The 20269-nt window shown below is 36.9% G+C and overlaps 1 protein-coding gene across 1 annotated transcript in view; it reads left to right on the top strand.

Annotated features, from left to right (window-relative positions):
* ATP2A2 (ATPase sarcoplasmic/endoplasmic reticulum Ca2+ transporting 2) overlaps nucleotides 1-20269 on the top strand; it is a 43988-nt gene that overhangs the window by 11349 nt on the left and 12370 nt on the right. The window contains exons 5-9 of the mRNA XM_082491426.1: nucleotides 1845-1983; nucleotides 13875-13955; nucleotides 15763-15848; nucleotides 16672-17136; nucleotides 19673-19761. Of these exons, the coding sequence (XP_082347552.1) occupies nucleotides 1845-1983; nucleotides 13875-13955; nucleotides 15763-15848; nucleotides 16672-17136; nucleotides 19673-19761 (860 nt within the window). The remainder of the gene's footprint in view (nucleotides 1-1844; nucleotides 1984-13874; nucleotides 13956-15762; nucleotides 15849-16671; nucleotides 17137-19672; nucleotides 19762-20269) is intronic.

Below are 20269 nucleotides of genomic sequence, written 5' to 3'. Positions count from 1 at the left end.
TAGCATTGCCCCCTTAAGTGTCATTTTTCTATTCAAATCTTAAAGCAATTGTGCAAAAATGAATCTTTAACTTTTGCACGTAGTAATTGTAAGTATGAAATGTAAAGCTATCTGTATAGTTTGGGGATTTTCTTGTGTACTTGCTTACCCTGGTCTAGGAAATAACCAATTGTTTTTTGAATGTGATAGTGTGCAAAGAATACCTATATGTATATCTCTCTCTACAAGCAGTGAACTTAAGTGTGGAACAGAATTGCTGTATAGATTAAATGACTCACTCCCTTGTTTTAATGGGCATGGAAAATAAGTCACAGTACATAGTCTCCACCTATAAACGTATCTGTTTCTACAGGTACTCAACGTGAGCAACTGAGTCATTGCCTTAGCTCTGCCCTCCTCAACCTTTCCTCTCACGTGCCCTTTTCCCAAAGTGCCATCTGCTAGTACTTCACTGGCTGGCAAGATAGTCTAACTACTGTAACTTCAAGCAAACTGGGAACAAAAACATAGATCCGTACACACTGAGCTGCCTGTCCTAGCTGAATCATGTTTAATTCTTTCTTATTTCTTCTTTTTGAAGGAAAAATTCTGTTTAACCTTCCATTTGTTGGGATTTTCTTTTGTGCCTTTAAGGTTTTGCCTAATGTTAACTCTTAGTTAATCCACAGAAAAGTAGTATCAGCATTATTGTGCTGAGGAGCAGAATTAATTTACTTGGTGGAATATAAGGCTAGTATTAATTCTAGCTTTTTCTAGTATGTCCTGGTGTTTCTGCACTGCTTGGTACTGAGCTGTGCTGTGTAAAAGTTAGTCCTTGAAGGTAGTTTTAGTAGTGCTGGTTTTTGGCCGCATTGTTACGTGGAAGTACCTTGTAGCTCAACCTTTGAATTTCTCAAGATGAGGTTTCTGCTTTGATGCATGCAGGAGGAAGTTGTTATTATTTGGAAAGGCTGGTATATATTTGAAGGGCAGACATCCTAAAGACTATGTGTACCCCTACCATTACCTATTAATCATCAGGCCTATGTGATGTTTGTACTTGTCAATAGGCTGGAAAATAAGTTACTTCTCCAAGAGCCAGAGAAGGAGGACTGACTGTCCTCCTGTTGGTTTCTTATGTTGTCCTTTATCCAGGTGGCATCATGATGTTGATATCAATCTCTGGTACTGCTTATCTGAAAGAACTGCACTTGAGATAGGAAAGCTATTCTGCTAGCTTTAGTGGAAATAAAAAGGTTGTCATGTGGGGATTAATCTAATTTCAGGAACTGTTAGAGACTCTGGAGAAGTTTCTAGTCTGTATGCTTTAATTTCACTTCAGTGTGACTTGATTTGCTGAAACGAAGTTGGTAATAGGCTGTTTGAGCTTTGTCTTAACTTGACCCTTGATTTCTATCAGTAAGTGAAATTCAGTAGTGCTAGTGTGTTCCAATCTGCGCCTAAGCTGCTCCAGCTGGTAGGGTACAGCTGAGACAGGACTACATCCGTGAGTCTTGATTCTGCTTAGTGCTTTTTCTTATGTCAAAAACATCCATATGTTGCAGAGAACTTTGTGTAGCCTCCTTGTAACAATATGCAGTGGGTATTCTTGGTGGGAAATGCTGTGGAGCTCGAATAAGCAACTTGTATGTTCTAAATGCCCACTAATATGTGAATTATGTTGTAATGATTTTCAGTCAGCAACCTCATAAGGGCAGAGGTCACAATTTTCTGTATGAATAAATGTAGTTGAGATGAGTCAGTAGTATTCATATGATAATGCATTTGATAAATCAGATCTGACATATGTATTTTTCCTTGAGTGAGGGCTTTTAAAATTACACATTTTTGCATTTTTGTTTTAGGAAAGAAATGCTGAAAATGCTATTGAAGCTCTTAAAGAATATGAACCAGAAATGGGCAAAGTATATCGACAAGACCGAAAAAGCGTACAGAGGATTAAAGCAAGAGATATTGTCCCAGGTGATATTGTAGAAGTAGCAGGTAAGGCTCGTTTATGTAGTATGTACATGTATTAGCATATTATTGTAAAATTATTGTGGGGGCCTTTTCTTAATGATTTGAGGCCCTGGGGGGAGTTTTCAAAGACGCCTAAGTATATGCTTTGCTTAAGAACAATCTTGCTTCTGTTCGTCTGTAATTACCTTAAATGTGTGTTTGCACTGGAGGGGATTGTTTTTCAAATTACCGCTTAGTTTAATTGGTAGGTCTAAAAGCAAAGCATCTTAACACTTGTCATGACTCTAAAATTTTGTTTTCTAAAATCTGGTTTCAGAGTGTCTTATAACTTGTCTGTTTTCTGTCACAAATGCTTTTTCCCTTGGTTTTTAGTTTGTTCGGTTTCCTTAGGTTCTGGAATGCAGAGATCTTTTTTTTTTTTTTTTTTTTTTAAGTCACGCTCTGTCCTTTATCGAAGGAAAGCTATTTTCATCTGAAGGCTTTTTCCAACTCATACACTTGCAGCAGCAGTACCTTTCAACTTCTCTTTACGAATGTCTTCCTCTGTCCTCTCAGTTAGTATGATGGGCATGTGACCTCATTGTTTTCTTCCTTTCATACTTTATTGCTTCTTTTGTCTACCGCTGTATAGGAGACTGTAAATAGATAACTGTACAAAGCAGAGCTGCCTATTTCTGCAGTGTAAGCATTTGAAGTACCAGTGTTAAGATTGGACTTTTGCATCAAGCTTTCTAATAACTTAGATTTGCCCTAAAAGGCGTATCTTTATTTGGAAGGAGTGCAAAGATACAAGTGTTGGATACTTACATATAAGACTCCTTCATTTTGGTGAAAATGCCGCACCAATAACTTTTTCGCTAAACTGGACTTGTGAGTGACTTCAGTGTTTCCGATTCTTTTCCAGATAAAACTAGGTGGTTCTTAAGTGTCAGGAGTAATTGCGTACTCATACTTTGTAGGTCATTATCAACTGTTAACTGAGTGATTGTTCCTTTGGGAACAATTTAGGGTGTACATCCAACTTTTTCTTTCTACTAGTGTCACTTTGCTTTTAGATGTGGTAGCGGTCTCAGGAGGAGATAAATATATACTCTTAAACTTGACTATCCTCCTATTTTAATTAGCAGGCAGAGAGAGTGTGCACTCAAAATTAAGTTGGTGTTGGCTGGCTGCCCAGCTTTCATTCCTTGTGAAACTTTAACATTCGCTGAGCCCTGTCTTGAGCCTCCGTTTTGTGCATAGGATGATTCAGCTGCAGCAGCCCTGACTAGGGTAATTCAGAGTGAGTGTGAATATCATGAAGGCTGAAGCTAGTTTCCTCTTAGCATTTGTCGGTGAAGAACAAGTACAAATACAAAGTGCTGATAGCTGAAATAAAGGGTGAATTATGATACCTTGTCGCTTACTCTGCTGTTTTCACTCACTGTTACTGCACTGTACAGTCAAATCCATGAGTTTTGCAATGAGATTTTGTTTAAGCAGCTGAGGTTTTCTGCATCCTTTTGAGGCAAACAGACCTGTATAAATTAGATTCTGCAGTAGATGTGTAGTCCAAATCTTTATCCAGCAATAAAATGGGTAGCTTTGGAAGCAGTTTATGTTGTGGGAATACACTGGGGTTGTGGTTTTTGGTAGTTTAAAGCAGTATTGGTAGAATTGCAAATTGATGACTATGTATTTTGTACTGGTTTGGACTATCTCACTAAGGAAAAAAACTGTATTTTGCTGCTCTGCCAGGTGTCTGGAGCACAGAGAACTTCCCGCTTGATTCTTTGCGATTTTGGAAGAGATAGAGATTGTATTTTCATCTTGCAGAAAAAGACAAAGCTATATGTATGTGAAACACCCAGGGGCTTTTACTTATCTTGCTGTATGTTGTCAGTATCAATGAAATCAATTTCTTGTGCCTTGAGACATCTCTTTAAAAGGCTTATATCTGAAGGAGAGAACCAATTGGAAATAAGTTTCTGACTAGCATACCTATAACAGCAGGCTGTCTTTAACAAATGTTGTATCCTATTGTAGAACTGATTTTTTTTTTTTTTTTTTTTTTTAAAAGGACAAACTTAAAAACTAGTATGCTTATATAGAGAAACAAAAATTATCCAACTTCTGTGACTGTCCTTTAGGATAGGTGGTCTGGCTTGTTGACTGACTGTAGAAGCTCATGCTGTTTAAAATACTTGCTTAAACTGGTGGGTGAAACAGTCTCAAGCTAGTCTTAAGCACTCACCGTATTTATATTAGCAAGTATCATCAACTGTGGCTTCAAGTGAATGTAACTAAGTGTAAATCATGTGAATGTTTAATACAGAAATATGTGCTTCAGTGTAATATGAACTCTGATACTGAAATAATAAATTCTAACTTGTAGATGGACAATGATGAAATTTTAATGGTAATCAAACTGAGAAAAGCTAGTGAGCAAGTAGAGAAGAGCAATACACTATGTACCAGCGTTAGTGTCAAGAACTGGAGGTGAGAGAGACTGTGTGCATGCCGGTGCCTCAAGTGTAAGAGTACTGCGATGGCCTTTGACATGGTGTTTGCAAAAAGATGACCATGTAGGGAAGTGACAGAGCACTTCATACTAGGATACATATCTGGGTATGGAATTCTAGGCAAAATGCCAATGACATTTGTGTGTCCAGGCAAATATCTTTCAACCAAGTGGCATAAATAACCAGGTGATAGGTTTCTCCCCTGTGCTAATACCTAATTTTGAACAACTTTCTATAGGTCTTCTATTACAAAATAACTTGTATTTGATGCTGTAACAGCTCTGTTAATTTGAAGTAGCTATATGTGTGTCCGACACAGAGAACCCTTCCTTGTAGGAACTGAAAGATGGATATTACAGGTCAGGGGAAACGGGGGAACGTTTGCCTTTTTACATTGCAAGAGTTCCCTGAGAATAAGTAGCACGGAACAATTTCCAAAATCATGTGGTATTTTCAGTAATTCTGAAGCTGTTAAAGATAACCTGGTTGGCTTAGCGTAACCCAAAGACAGTGCAATAATGGTTTATACTATTACTTTTTATTTTGGCTTCTTAGCCTATTTGTAGAATTTGACTGTGTTCATTATATAGACTATTCAGGCTGCCTCGTGGCCTTCTAAAATAAAGCTTCTGGAAGAGATTTTCTTTAACTGATCTGTCAACAGAAGAAATTGGTGCTGTTTTTTTGACTTGAAGTAACAGGGGGTAACTGCAGGTCTGCGTTGCCGCCTTGTAATAAATATGGAGTAACTTGAATTAGATTATCCCTCAAGTGGTCGATAACCTACTGTCTTATGTGTCTCATGTGGATCAGTGTGCATATAGGTACTGCAGAACACTTGAGCAATTACTGGTCTTTATGCGTAGTAGCTAACAAATTCAACATAAATCCTACACTAAAATTTTGCAGGTGTACTAGTAGATGCTGTAGTCCATATTCGCTCAGAGACTGTGCAGATATGAATTTCTTAACTGTGTGTGTTAGGAAGGCTTTCTTCCATATCAACTTAGGGAGAGATGGTAGAAAGGATACTGTACAATCAACAGGAACTCTTTGGGATGAAGTTGAGGTTACGGGTTTGGGATGTATGCCTTAAACTTGCTTGCAGACCTCTGGTGGGCATAGTTCTCAGAACTGTAGTGTATAAGGGTTACTAAGCTACACTGTTTGTTTCTTAGAACTGATGAACTGAAAAAAAAAAAAAATCCTGATGCTGTCCTCAAATGGCTTTTCAGTTTGCCTGTCTTAAAATGGGTTATCGCGCTACTATAAAAGCTTATTGGAGGATACACTCTAATTTTGTAACTAGTGGATGTCTTACTAGATTAAAGATGTCCTTTGTTTTAGTTAAGTTTTTGTTTACCTCTGTTAGAAGTTTCTCTTTAAAATGTTACTTTAAGAACTAAGGCCATGCTGTTTGAAGTTTTGTATGAAGTCCAGTCTGACAAATTGGGATAAATTGGTTGCAAGTAATTTATTTTTAAAGAAGCACATTTGGAAACAGAAATTATCTTTATTCGCTTCCATTGTATTTTCCTGTCTAAAATGTTCTATTTGAGATACAGCATCTCTGACTTTCTGTAATTTAATAAATGAATGTTCGTTAGTTGCAATCTGTAAGTGACCAAACTGGAGTTACAGTAGTTCCTCTTTTCCCTGAAGTGCTGAATGATGATTCTTGTCATCTGTTATTATATCTGTAAGTACTCAACAGCTTAAAAATAAACACAGAGTTCCCAGAAGCTGTTGCTTATTAAATTAGTGTGTATTCCAAAAGACTTAGCTTTACGTTTATACCTAGCATAAAGTATGCAAGAACTACTTTCTGAAGCTTTTAATTCTAACTGCAGAGCACTTCAAGACTCTTCCTACAGCATAGATACCCTATAATTAAGGGAAGATAAATTTGGGGGTGAAGCAGATTGGGAAGGAAGATTCATAAAGTGAATTATGTCAAATTCCAATGTGGTTATGAAGAGCTACAGGTTCTCCCTGACAGTATAAGTAATAAACATTAATGTTGCAGATCTTACTCCAAAACATCTGCGTCCTTGTGCCTGTGTTACTTTTCTAATAACTACAGTTGATTTTCAGACTCGGTGCTAGAGATGCAGGTTTACTTTTTTGGAAAAGCATTGAGATTGGAGGGGAAAAAAAAAAATGTAGTAAGATTTAAGTCCAGAATGGTGACTTACTGGAAACTGTCCTAAGGTCATACACATACTGCTGAGAGCATCTCTTGATATGGAAAAAAGTTGACTGCAAGTTGTCTTTGTTTGAGTTTGGTTTTTTTACCTAGTGCAAATTGTTGTTTGTTTTTTTTTTTTTTTTTAAAGATCAAGCATGTATTTTGCTTTTTTCTCCCCATGAAGTACTGCATTTGAATGAGAAAAAATACGAAAGATCGATCAGTGATTAATAAATACATGTACAAGTAGTGCATAAATCTGTGCTTCATTGAGCATTTTGGCTGTCAAACTCTTCAACACACCTGAGGCAGCTTTGAGATAACCGGACACAGTGCATAGTCCGTTCCATACTGAAGTCTGGAGTTATGTGAGGTTCAAGGCAGGGCACAGCCTAAACTTGTGTCAGTTTCAACACTCATTTGAAAACTAACTAAACACATCTCCAATTTTTTTCCCAATTGTAGCATTTTCCTCCAGTTGCCAAACTGTTAGGTAAAAATAGTGAAACTAATTCTGTTTTGATTGTTTGAATTCAGATCATATCTCATGTTCTATTCTCTGATTAGAACTGATACTGCAGTAGGGTTTTATTATAAGCACAAACAATACTGAACAAAATACTTGAACATCAAGATAATGTTAATACCATATCACCCTGGCAAAGCAAGCATTTTTTAAGACTAAAGAAAAATTGCACTTGGAGCTATGCTGCACTTCAGAATTCTTACTGTTTGTTTGTGTTAATCAAATGCAGCCTAACTGGGAAACAGGGCTTCAGCTTTGGTGTGATCTCTACCTGATCAGGCAAAAGTTGAAGCTTAACTTACCAGTTTGTTCTTTCTGCTATTAGATATTTTTATAGGTGGAGTACCTGTCCATTGGTACATCTTATTTAATGTTCTGGTGATGTCTTCAGAGAGAATGACACTTAGAAGTATGTTTCTACAGAACAAGAAGAAATAAAATTGGAATGATTCAAGTGTTATGTACTGTTTAATACAGCATGTCAGTTTTTCTCAATATAACCCTCAATTCTGATTATTTTAAAATAATATTTTGCTCCCAGAAAGCTAAGCTGCTTCTGTATTTCTGGTTTTCATTGGTAATGCAATCTGTATGTTGTCTGATTTATTTATTTTTTTTTTAACTTCTACCTCTAACAGTTCTTAAGTTGGGATAATCATGCTTCTGCATATGCTGCACAGTAAGCTCTGGATATTTTCTGTCTGTCCAGAATACAGAACAACATGTGATAGAGAATGCTATTTCATTAACATTGTCTGATCATGCATCCTAAATACAAACAACGAATGCATTCAAATGTATTGTTCTGTCATCTTGGCAGTAAAAGAAAATGTCGTTTTACTAGTATGGTTAAAACTGAGCGGATGAGTGCTATTATAATCTTTGTCTTGCTGGAAAATAAAACTGTCTTACAGGTTTGAAGTGGAAACTCAGACTTAAAATCTATTTCGTAGTCAGTTTTCTAATTTTGACACTCTTGGCCTTGAATGAAAGCATAGATTTACTTAGTCTTCCTGTTTTGTAAAGCTTCTGATTTTTGGTAGCATTTTATTATACCCTGTTCAGGAAGTGTTAAATACTTAAAACCTGTTAATACGGAAGAAAAATTAAGTTTCTCATGATCTAAGGAAATCAAACACAATAGGAAGACTAGATTGTATGCAAGGGGGGAAGAGGAGCTCAGCTAAGCTTGTGCTAAGGAAGTTTAATATGAAAAACAATTGTGCTGCAACAGCTATACTTCTAAGTAGAAGCAATCCATTCTGTTTGGGTGTAAGTTTTAATTATTACTGTCCCCCAGCAGAAACAGTACTTGGTTCTGGTTGATCAAAGTGTGTAGCATCCCATACGTGTTATTTTAAGTGTACTCATTCCAATTCTTAAACCTTAAGGTGATACCCATACTTCATGAAGGAAGTTTCAGTTGCCTGAGTTTATTAGTAAATAATCACACAATGTCCTCTAATTTACAAGGATAAGAAACTTATTTTGGGGCAAGAGAGGGGACTTTGAAATAACTGACCCTTTAAGAGGCTGAAGATCTCGATAGGAAAAGTGGCTTAAATAACTAACCAGTAATAATATGTAATGTTGAAACAGTTAAAGAAAATAGTTGCTAACTCTTACTGGGTTTTTTTGGTTAAAGAATTAATACTTACTAGTTTTCCCCTTTGATGGTAAAAACCCATACATAGTGTATTTTGAATCAGATGTTTTAATAGCAGTGTGGTAGGAATTTGATTTCTACCCTAACCTGATGGAATTAGAGCATCCTAATAAGAGAAAGACTATAGTGTCTTAAAAATCAAAATATATGGAATGTGTCAACAATGAACCTTAATCTATTAAGACACTTTAAAGGGGGAAACAACACAATGTGGGTTGGTTGTTGGTGTTCTTTTTTGTTGTTTTATTGCAGTTGTTTTGGGGATGTTTTTACTCCATTTCAGGAACTGTTGTTTGTGTTCCTGAGTTGATCAACCATATGTTGAAATAGTGTCCCAGTTCTTCAGAACTTGCCTAAAAAAATTGTTACTAACTCAGACAACAGTGGCAAAATAGTTTAGAGCTGTGCTGATAATCTTTATTGCAGAAGTTCAGTTCCAAACCCAACCTGCTGATAGCAGATAGAGGTTGACACTAGCTTTGGTTAATGATAAACATAAATAAGAAAGCGTTAAGTCTGTGTTGCATATGAAGAACCATTCTGACTTCTACAGGAGAAATTACTTTCACCTACTGTGATCACTTAGATGGGCTTTTTGCAAGCAGATCACTTTCTTTGCTAACGATGCATTGTTCTTGTAACACACATTAACATAAAAATGAAGCAAAACTTTTCACTTTCTATAACATACCTGCCTGTAAATGTCCTTTTGGCAAGTCTTCAGTTGTGGGAGCAATCAGAGGCAGTTGACAGAGCTGATAATGGTGTTCAAAGTACACATTTAAAGGAGTAGTTTTGTTTTGAGAATGCCTGTATATCATTGTGGCTTTTTGGAGGTAAAGTTAATACTGCTTCCTGAGCCTACTGCCACTGACGATTTTGGTTAGAAGATCTAGAGTATCATTTGAGACTTGGAAGATAAGTACGGTCCTGTTGCAGTCTAAAGTTCTTTGTTCATACCCAGATGTAGCTGAAAATATAACAGGGATTAAAATCCATGCATGTTTAATAGTTTATTTTCCCTCCAGCTCCATTGTTCATAGAACATGTATGCCATCACTTCTGGCTGTCTTCCTGGGCTGCTTAAACCACAGGCTGATCTCGCCTGTAACATGCTAATAGTGTGTTTTGGCTGTAGAGGTCTCCCAGCGAGTGTTTCAAACTATATTCTGACAGAATTCTGAAGTTAAGTGTTTGTTTGTTGCTATCTTGGGAACTGGTAAAGTAAAAGGGATATCAGTGCTCAAATGAAATACCTAATGACTTGATCGCTTCAGTCTAGGACTTATTTACCACCAAGTATTAAATTGGGGCTGTCATTGATTAATATATTCTATATTTGAAGTTGGTTTGGAGACTTGGATCATCATCTCTTTCAAAGTAACTTTGCAAATTGAATAGGGCAGTCTGTATGCTTGATTGTCCTCTAAAGACTTGTTCATGAAGATGCCCCTTCGTGGAGAGCTGCAATCATTTCTGCAAATGCAGCTGGTTTGCTTGGTGTGTTCTGTTGATAAGTAGGGTTGTACTGTGCTTACAATCAAACATATATGTAAATGACTACATATAGAGTGGAAACTGACCTATAACATTGCCACAACACTGGGAGGAGTAAGATAACATGTGAGGAGCTTTGAACGTGAGAAGAAAGGCTAGGTATAATCAGTGGGAGTCTTGGCAAGATAGCATTGCTAGTTCCTTGTCAGTAGCTGAAGAACCCTGTATTTTTGGATATTAAATTGTCTGTATTTTCAGTGAAGGCATATGGCTTGTTTAAAACAATTGACGTAAAGTTTAAATTCATATCGCAACTAAATGCCACACCAGCTCCTATCAAGGAGTGGAAACTGTAACTTGTCTGCCTCAATACAGACTCACGGGCAGTTAAATAAAAAGAGATGTTTGGGTTTTTTACCCCTCTAGAGGGGCCAAGTTGTTTTTAAATAGATTCCTTTATTGTGTGCTGAAATTAGTATTAAAATTTTAAAATAGTATTCTGTGCATGAATAAAAGGATTCTGTGAATAAAGCTGTAATGATATGAACGGAATTCTGCTCTTGCTCTTCCAAGAAGCAGTCAATTTTATAGTTAGAAGGGGTGTTTTAATCAGTAGTTAATGTACTTGGCTAGACTGTGCTTTAAGGACATGTATCTGGGCAGTTTTGAAAGTAGCTTATTTGATTTCTTCAGCGCTGTTGTAGAAATCAAGTGACTAGGATTAAAAACTGGTTAAAATAATGGATGAAAATACTTCTGCAACTAATTTTAGATGTGAAACTATGGGATTATATCCATTTAGACTGTAGCAGTTTTGTACTGGGCAGTGCAAATACACATTCCCATTCTAATTTCTTGTGTTTCAAGCCTTGGGTAATAATTCTACTGATTATGTGGACTGAAATGTAATTTAATTTAAAAAGCCTCCTTCCCCCCCCCAAAAAAAAAAGAAAAAAGCCTAATTTGTTTGCATGTGCAAAAAGCCGTCTACTTCAGATGAAATCTGCACTAGACTGCTCACTAAAAATTTCCTGTGGGTTCCTATCTATCATAGGATGATTTCCTATCTGTATTCAGTTTCAGCTGTGTTCATGAAAGTATATTCAAGACTATAAATGACTTGGTGTCGTAGCTGTTATTTTGCAAAAAGCTGCTTAAAATAGTTCTGTAATTGACCCTGATGTACAGCTTTCCTGCCTTTTGGAAATGCCTTGAATATTTTACTACAGCCTTCCCAAACGGAGAGGGCGAGCGAATAATGTGTGTTATCTTAAATCGTTGAGATAAATTTATTATGATACTGCAGCTTTTTTAGTTTAACACTTCAAATTCTGGTGATTCAGGCAATTGATAATGACGGTAGTAGTTTTCATGGAAATACTGATGCTCCAATATCAATAGTCTCCCAGGGCAGGAGTCACTCCTGGTACTTTAGATCTTGTGAATATTGTGTTTGAATATGAACAACTTAGAGCTGTTCAGAAGAAGTAGGTTGGAAAATTACTTGTAAACTTTGCCATATGTTCTGTCCGGTTACTTGAATATTTTAAGATACTTTTTTTTTTTTTTAACAGCTTCTTTTTTGTGTTAAGGAGTGATTAAGTCTTTAACAGTGTTGTCAAAGGCGGTAGCTTGAGTTGGCTGTAGTTTTCCAGCTGCTTTAAGTACTTTGAAAATGTTCATGCAGATTGACAGGCGTTACACCACGCTGCACTGAGGCATTTGCCTGTTGTTCGGTGATATCTGAAAGCCAGCTGCTACTACATGTCTGCATATAAACCTCTTCACGACATCAGGAGAGCATATTGAATAGTTTTGCCATTTTTGGCCTAGGTCACCATTTGTCTAAGGCTATTTTCTCTTGCTGCTCAAGGGCATTGTGGCTTAAATTAGTTTTCACATGCTGTAAGGATACAAAAAGGGAATTTGTGGCTACTTACTGGATCCCTTCATATATGCATGCTTACAAAAACACATGTAAGTCCACAAGCAAAACTACACAGTCTTTTGCTGATTTTAACCAGGACAGGGTTTCTTTGACCTTAAAGTCACGTGGTGCAAGTTTACTTAATGTTTGAAGCAGCACTTAATTCTTCTCTTCAGCTTTTTGTTCCGTAGTTTTCCTGTGTGAGTGGCTGGTTGTGTGTTCTAAGGCTGTAACACCACTGCAGAGTTTTTCATGGTATTGTTTGTTAAGTTGCATTATTGCTGTTAGTTGCATAAGCAGCTCCTGCAGGAATTGCAGCTTGTTTTAATTTTACTGCAGGGACACAGGGTCCATCTACTGAGAAGAGCAGCTCTCTTTAGCTAGATTCTCCCTGCTTTGTTTCTTTGCATTATTTTATAATAAAAAGGAAGTTGACACTTGAATACTTGTGGTGCTAAATTACATTAGGAATGCTTGATTATATGCATTCATTAGCAATATTGACCTGCAGAACGTAGAACCGCACACCCCCCCATATGAGTCAGAAACGTGACTCTCATTAATATGCTTTAGCACGTTAATTTGCATGCAGCCATTTATTTTCAGTAGTCACAAAATGGTGGAGCTTTTCTTTCTTCAAAACTAGGAAAAGCTAGAGAAAGTAGGAAGGTGGAAGAATTAATTCTGGGATGATAGAGATGCTGGAGCTAAGCTGGCCACACAGCTCTGGGACCTGACTTCATGGCTCCCTGCTGTCTTTAGGAGGGTGCTGTTAACTTGTATTCTCTGCTGCCTTGGTGTCTTGAACACTTCCTAGTGGAGGTTTTGGTTTGTGAGTTGGTTTGGGTTTTTCCTCCTCTGCTGTTGTCTTCTACGAAGTAGAAATATATATGACAAGATAAACATCACATAGAGTCCTGCGAAAATTTTAACTGCGATATGGATTGTGGTATATTTAATACAGTAGCATTACTGAGAAATAAAGCTAGTGTACTGAAATCAACTTCCAACTCTGAAACAGCTGGCAGCATTCAAAGTATAATGTTAGAAGGGCAGATTTGCAGAAGCATATTATTCTCACAATTGGTGCCAAAGAAAAGGAAAGTACAGCTTCTTTTAGTTTCTAAATAAATAAATGTGGATAACATTCAGATCGTTGGAGAGCAGGTCTGACTTTGGGCATAGAGAAAACTAGAACACTTTCCGGGACAGTTGTTCTGAAAAGGAAACTTGATTCACCTTAGCTACTGGCTTTGGTTGCTTGTAAATACATATTCTGAAATTGATCATCTCTCTCTTGAGATGTTTTGCTTTTGCTGTCAAGTGGTAGTCATATGATTAGAAAAAAAATCCAGTGATTTACAACTTCTTTCTTTGAGGTTAGGTAGGGGTGGACATCTTGAAGGCAAATGTAAATTGCCAAAGTATATTGGCTACTCAGAAAACCAGAGTATTGCAAACCACAAAAGCAGTAATAAGCTGTTAGTAATCGTAGTCATCTGAACAGTTACTGGAAAATCATTTTCCTGGCTGATAGAGGTAATAGTACGCTTGGTTAGAAATCTCTCAAATAACAAAATTCTAATTTTGTCTTGTTTATTTCTTTGTAGTTGGAGACAAGGTTCCTGCTGATATAAGAATTACTTCTATCAAATCTACAACTCTAAGGGTAGACCAGTCAATTCTCACAGGTATAATTTCTGTGAATTTTAGATAATTATGTGCATAATTTGAAACTGCCTCTTCACCATATGTTTAGAATAATCCATTAGAAACAAGCCTGTAGCTATCAAGTACTATGTTGCATTCAAGTGCAGTGAATTTTTGATCTGGTAACTTAACTTCTAGAGTGGCTGAATGTGTTGCTTCATTGTTGGCTTTACACGTTTGCTTTAGTGGGATGGACATTCTTACTGAGACTTGTAATGCTTTTTTGGCATACACACACCACCAGCCCCCCTAGAGACACACCAGTAACTTGTGGGGAAACTAAAATAAAGTTAAGAATTCTTAATCTATTTTCTGCAGTCTTCTAGGTTTGAAGATCTTTTTTACTAGTCAAATATGAAAAGTATGGAAATCTTACTAAACGTCTTCCATAAGTTATCCATTTTCTCTCACAAGGGAGAAAAACTTTTGAAATTCAGGCAGCTTTTAAACTGCTGTCACTAAAGACTCAGTACACTAAAGCCTTATTTGCTGAAATTCTGTGCGCGCACATTCATGTGTTTTCTGATACCGGCTCTCCAGTGCAGGAGCTATATTTAGAGTACTTTTCAGATTTGTTGAAAACAAAACAAAGTAGCAGTACTTCTGAATATAGGAAAGAAGCTAGGAATCAACCAAGCATGCTATAACAGTTTTCTCTCAGCTGGAACATGAAGATCTGTCTGCCTGTTTTGGTAGCATAAATTAATGTTAACTAGCCTGGAATTTTAAAACAGTATTCATAAGAAACCTATTTTTGATCCTCAAATCTGTCTTGAAACAGGCCCCAAAGTTTCTCAGTATAGATCCTGAATAGCACAGAACTAACTGATCAAGCTTACTTATGTTTAGCATAAGCAAACACAGGCACTCCGTGTTTGTCAAGCTATCAGAACTGAAACAAGTAGAAATCATCCACCAGAAGTCTAAAGGGAATAATTTCTTGCCTTTGTTTAAATAACAATTTATTTTTTTTTTTTTTTAAAGAAAACCTGTTCTGTTTCCAGTCTATTTTAAGTTGATGCTTGAGTCTCCTAACGGAAAAAGTAGAACCGAAGTCTAAGGTGCTACTTAACAAAGCTTTTGAAAGCAGGAAGCTTTGGCTCTCTTGAACTTACCAAAAGTAGTGTGCTCTTAGCTTCAGTCAGTGAATTACCACCTTGTGAAATCTGATTTAGTAATTAACATCTGCTTTGATAGAAAAGAAACCTTTCTGTACCTGTGTGATATGTTTATAGAAATTGATATATTTAAGCTCTTTATGGAAGAGTTCTCTGAAGACTTCCATCTAAAAGAGTTAACTAACAGATGGCTGCATGACACTTGAATAAAAAATGAAGGTCTGCCAGCGTAACTGTGATGTATACCATCATGGATGCATAACCGTGGTAACAACTAATTAAATAAGAACATACCTCTTCCAGTGCATAGAGAACAGAAAAGCTTGTTACTGCACGAGACGTATGCAAAATCTGATTCATGTGTTAGATCTTGCTATGTTAAATGGAGGAGTGGGATACCAGCTGCTCACTTCTCTTGCTTAGATCCTTTCCTTTTAATTTAATTTAAATCCTTTCCTTTTTAATTTTCATTAAAAGCCAGGCATTCAGATTTTCTGGTCAGCTGAAATATTTCCTGTTTCACTTAAGCAATTAAATAAAATCATTTGAGATGATGAAAGAAATTTGACATCCTAGAAAATTTTAGGACAGAGGATTGTAACTTTTTGATTCCCTACAGGACTCAAGATGATACATGTATAATCTCTTAAGACTATTATCTTTATTTTAGGTGAATCTGTGTCTGTTATTAAGCACACTGACCCTGTGCCTGATCCTCGTGCTGTAAACCAAGACAAGAAGAACATGCTTTTTTCTGTGAGTTATTTGTTTTGAAATTTTCAAAACTTTTTTATGAAAAGCTGAAGCTGATAAACAAAAATGTGCAGAATTCCAGGTCTTCACCTAAAAGCTGTGTGACTTTGCTGTATTCTCCACACACATCTATGTGGATGTCTTCGTGTACATCGAATAAATTAAAGATTCGAAATAGCTTTTAATAAAAGCTGTCCTCAGGGAAGGTGCTTGTTGAAACAGTTTATATGAGGAAGGCTGGAGCACATGCTTCTACACTACATTTCTAAAGTAACAGTTCTTAAGACTGATAAAAATGCCCACATGAATTGTGATATTGTGTGGCTGAAATGGAGAGCTAGCTTTCTATATGAGAATGAAACAGTTTATTCAAATTTGTTTAAAGGAAGCATTCAATGCATTTCAGATAACCACAAGGAGCCCCACAGAACACATCTGTTACTCATAGTAAGTAACATTAAATCTGGCAAAATATAACCATAATTAAAAAAGAAAAGAAAAACATGCTTAAGATTCTAGTTGAAATATGTACTGCTTATTAAGAAGCTGAGTTTGACTATGCTGCATATAATAGATCAATACCGATCCATTTTGAGCCTATTCTGTAAGCAGAAATCCTACACTGGAGTAATCTCTTACAGATACTGGGGGAATGTCATTCTCTTCCTCTTCACCTTTTTCCATGTACTAGCTGAAACAGTCTGGACTTGTATAAGGTGGTTTTTAATTTTAGGTGGGGGGGAAACCAACAACAAAAAACCCACCACCAAAACCTGTTTATAGATTGACTGTAACTGTTCTCTTCCCTTTTCTTTATTTACATTAGGGTACTAATATTGCTGCTGGTAAAGCTATGGGAGTGGTTATTGCAACAGGAGTAAACACTGAAATTGGCAAAATTCGTGATGAGATGGTGGCTACTGAACAAGAGAGAACCCCGCTGCAACAGAAACTGGATGAGTTTGGAGAGCAGCTGTCTAAAGTCATCTCTCTTATCTGCATCGCTGTTTGGATAATAAACATTGGTCACTTCAATGATCCAGTTCACGGTGGCTCCTGGATTCGAGGTGCTATCTATTACTTTAAAATTGCTGTTGCTCTTGCTGTTGCTGCTATTCCTGAGGGTCTGCCTGCTGTCATTACCACCTGCTTGGCTCTTGGAACCCGGAGAATGGCCAAGAAGAACGCTATTGTTAGAAGTCTTCCCTCTGTGGAAACCTTGGGTTGCACCTCAGTTATTTGTTCAGACAAGACTGGTACTCTGACCACAAATCAAATGTCAGTCTGCAGGGTACGTTGAACTAGCTGCTTCTATTTTTCTCTTTTCTCCAAAGCCACTCTGTTTGAATAGTCAGCATTACTCGAATTCTTTTGATCGCGAGTCTTTTGGTTCTCATATCATCAAGATTTTGCCTTATTTTCCTAAGATAAGCTTCCACTTTTAATTCAGTTTTCCACTGTGCAGTGTTTAAGGCTTTTATCTCTTCCCTTATTTAGTCATGGCCAAAAATAGCTGCACCCGCACTTGATGGAAGAGAAAGTTGTTTGCAAGCAGCTTTCCATTGACTTGCCTGTAAGCCATTCACTCTACTGGTGATTATTTAGTATGATTTTATCCCCTGTTTCAGAAAGGTAGGATAGTAACACTGTGGAAGCAGGGTGTAAGTGTAAAACACTTCACTCTTTAATTTAGCAAGATGACAATGGTGGAGAAACTTAGCAATGGGGAAAAGGTACGGGATTTACTATGGCAACTTGGATAGTTTAAGGTGTTTTCACTAGTGGTTCCACCTTTATTTGGTTATCTTCAGTAGCTCTTACTGGTCTGATGTAGATCACAGTAGTGTTTTCCAAGTGCAATACTAATATGACTAATCTGGCAACTTGGAGATGCAGTTGACCCTATTTGCAGCATTGCCAGGGTCATCTTCAATGTATGGCAGATTCTTAGGTAAGCCTAAGTTATGTGCCCCTCCTCCCTTCCCCAGTATTCTTTCTAGTGTTTAATTTCGGACTTTTGTAGCTATTCACTTAACATAACGTATGGCCAGCTCTCTGTCCTTCCCATATGCTTGATATTCTGTGTAGGAATTTTATGGAGAAAATGTTAAGTTCTCCTGTTTAATCACTGTAGGTGTTCAGTGTCGTAGCAACTCTATGACATCAAATGTTCAGAGTCATTACATTGGGTTAGAATTCCAAATGTGTAAATGTTGAGCACTACACACCGGTATTTTTTAGCAAAAGTTTGTAAGCCTTAAGCACTTTATCCTCATGTGATTGATGGCTTTTACTTTCTAATTGGTAGTTGACTTGTTCTACTTCCTTAAGTATTGTAGTATTTATACCTAAGAGACACAAAGCAGCTGCTCATCAGTATTCCAGAGGAGGTTACTTGCAGTAGAGTTGCATAACTGCCCTAGTCTTTGCAGGGATTTTTTTCTTCATGCAGATGCCAAAAGCAGAAGGCTTCCTAGTTAACTCATCATTTAAGTTGTGTTTATTTAAAAGCTCAAAATGCTCTACTCATATTTAGAGGGCTAAATGTTTTAGATCTTGTGCAGTACAGCTTGGTTCCTAGTTAACCTCTGACAGCTACAGAATAGCTTTAATTGCAAGACTTTCCAAAACAGAGCAAAATCCTAATACCTGCAAACAATACGCTTATTCTTGGTTTCACTCTAAGCAGAGAGATTGCTTAGCTTTTTAAGAAGTCTGATTTACAACAGTAATTCCATTTGTAATTCAGTTTTCATGTTAAGTAGTAACTCCTGAGTGTCCAAAGGAACTCTATATTAAAATGTTTCAGTCAGAAATGATACTGCTTTTGGAGGAGATTTGAGGGATTGTTTAATGTCTTCCTGTGGTATCTCCCTCTGAGAATGCACTTACTCTGCTTTGTGGACTTTTAATTTATCAGCTTGTCTAGCTTTTTGATTTTTAAAATCACTTTAAAGATTATAGGGTCTCCAGACACTGCAGATCAGTTGAAGAACACCTAATTATTAGGCTGTATTTTGTGAAGATGCTTGCCTAAAACATAAGGCGGCACAATGAGGGGAAAGTAAGACATTGCTAAAATGTGGTATGGCAAAATGGTTTATACTAACCAATGGGTCAGAAGTTCCATTAAGATATACTGTCTATCAATGAGAAACTTTCTTCTCTACTACCACTCCAGCAAGTCATAAGAGTATGATGGCTTCAGGCACTGTGTTTTTATCTCCATCCTCCCAGATTTGGTTCTGCCTGCAGCTCTCCTAGAATGGAAACAGAAACAAAGGAAAGACTGAGATGCAGGTGTCTTATGGGGTTAGAGCTGTATCCTTCAAATTAGTGTCTTTATTTGAAAGTAATATTTCAGTCTGTGCTAGTAGGAGGGTTGAGCTGTCTGTTTCTAAACTACCAGTGTACTGGATGGAAAAGTGACTTAGAACTGGAAAACCAGGACAGGAGACGCTTTCACAAGTCTGAAGCCTAGGAGGAGCTTGGGTATAGTCAGGATTGTCAAGTGGATGTGAGTAGTCTTCGCAGCTGAAATTAAGTGTACATAGTTCGTGTGTTTCAACTCTTTGATATACTTGTGCCACAGCTTAATTTTCAAATGAAATCTGGTAAGCAAAAGTGTTGTTCTCTGTACTTCATGCTTCAGTATAGGGAGCTGTTCAAATATATATGGGATCAAAGTCCAGAGTAGTGTGTCTGGTTTTGTCTAATTTGTTTATTCAACCTGAACTTGCCTCTTATACCTGCTTGCTTAAAGCCTGTTTAAATCTCTTGCATTAATTATTGTTCAAAGGTAGTAACACTTCTAAATCTAATTTCAGATGTTTATCCTGGACAGAGTAGAAGGAGATAGCTGTTCTCTGAACGAATTTACTGTAACGGGTTCAACATATGCTCCCATGGGAGAAGTGTAAGTGTTCTGTTGAAGTTAAATATTTGTCTGTTTATGCATTGACTGTTACTTTAGGCTTGAAAAGCGATGCACGTGACATTCAATAGTGATTGTTAATAAATGAAAGCTCAACCAGTGACAAGGTATACTGAAGGGCTGGGGGGAAAGTAATTAATAGTAAAAGGAAGTTAAATTCTAGAGAAGTAAACCTTCATGACACTTTAAATAATAGTCTCCATTGTTGCAATGTTTGATAATCAAAGAATACATTAGGTGTAGATGGAGAGGGTTTATTTTACTGAAATTTTAGTGGACTGAGATTAGCTATCCCAGGCTTCAAGATGAGGTTTACTTTTTTATTTTAATAAAACTGCATAAATCTGAACAGGTGAGCCTCTGTTAATCTGAACTCAGTGTTTCCAATACCCCTGCCTTAGAAGGTAGGAGGTTTTTTTTTTCTGAAGCATCTTATGAATATGTTGGAGTTGATTTTTAAATTCTTAAACTTACTGTAAATTCCTGTCCT

This window comes from Vanellus vanellus, assembly GCF_965231255.1.
Source record: "Vanellus vanellus genome assembly, chromosome: 16".
NCBI classification, from domain to species: domain Eukaryota; kingdom Metazoa; phylum Chordata; class Aves; order Charadriiformes; family Charadriidae; genus Vanellus; species Vanellus vanellus.
This window is presented reverse-complemented; position numbering and strand designations above follow the sequence as displayed.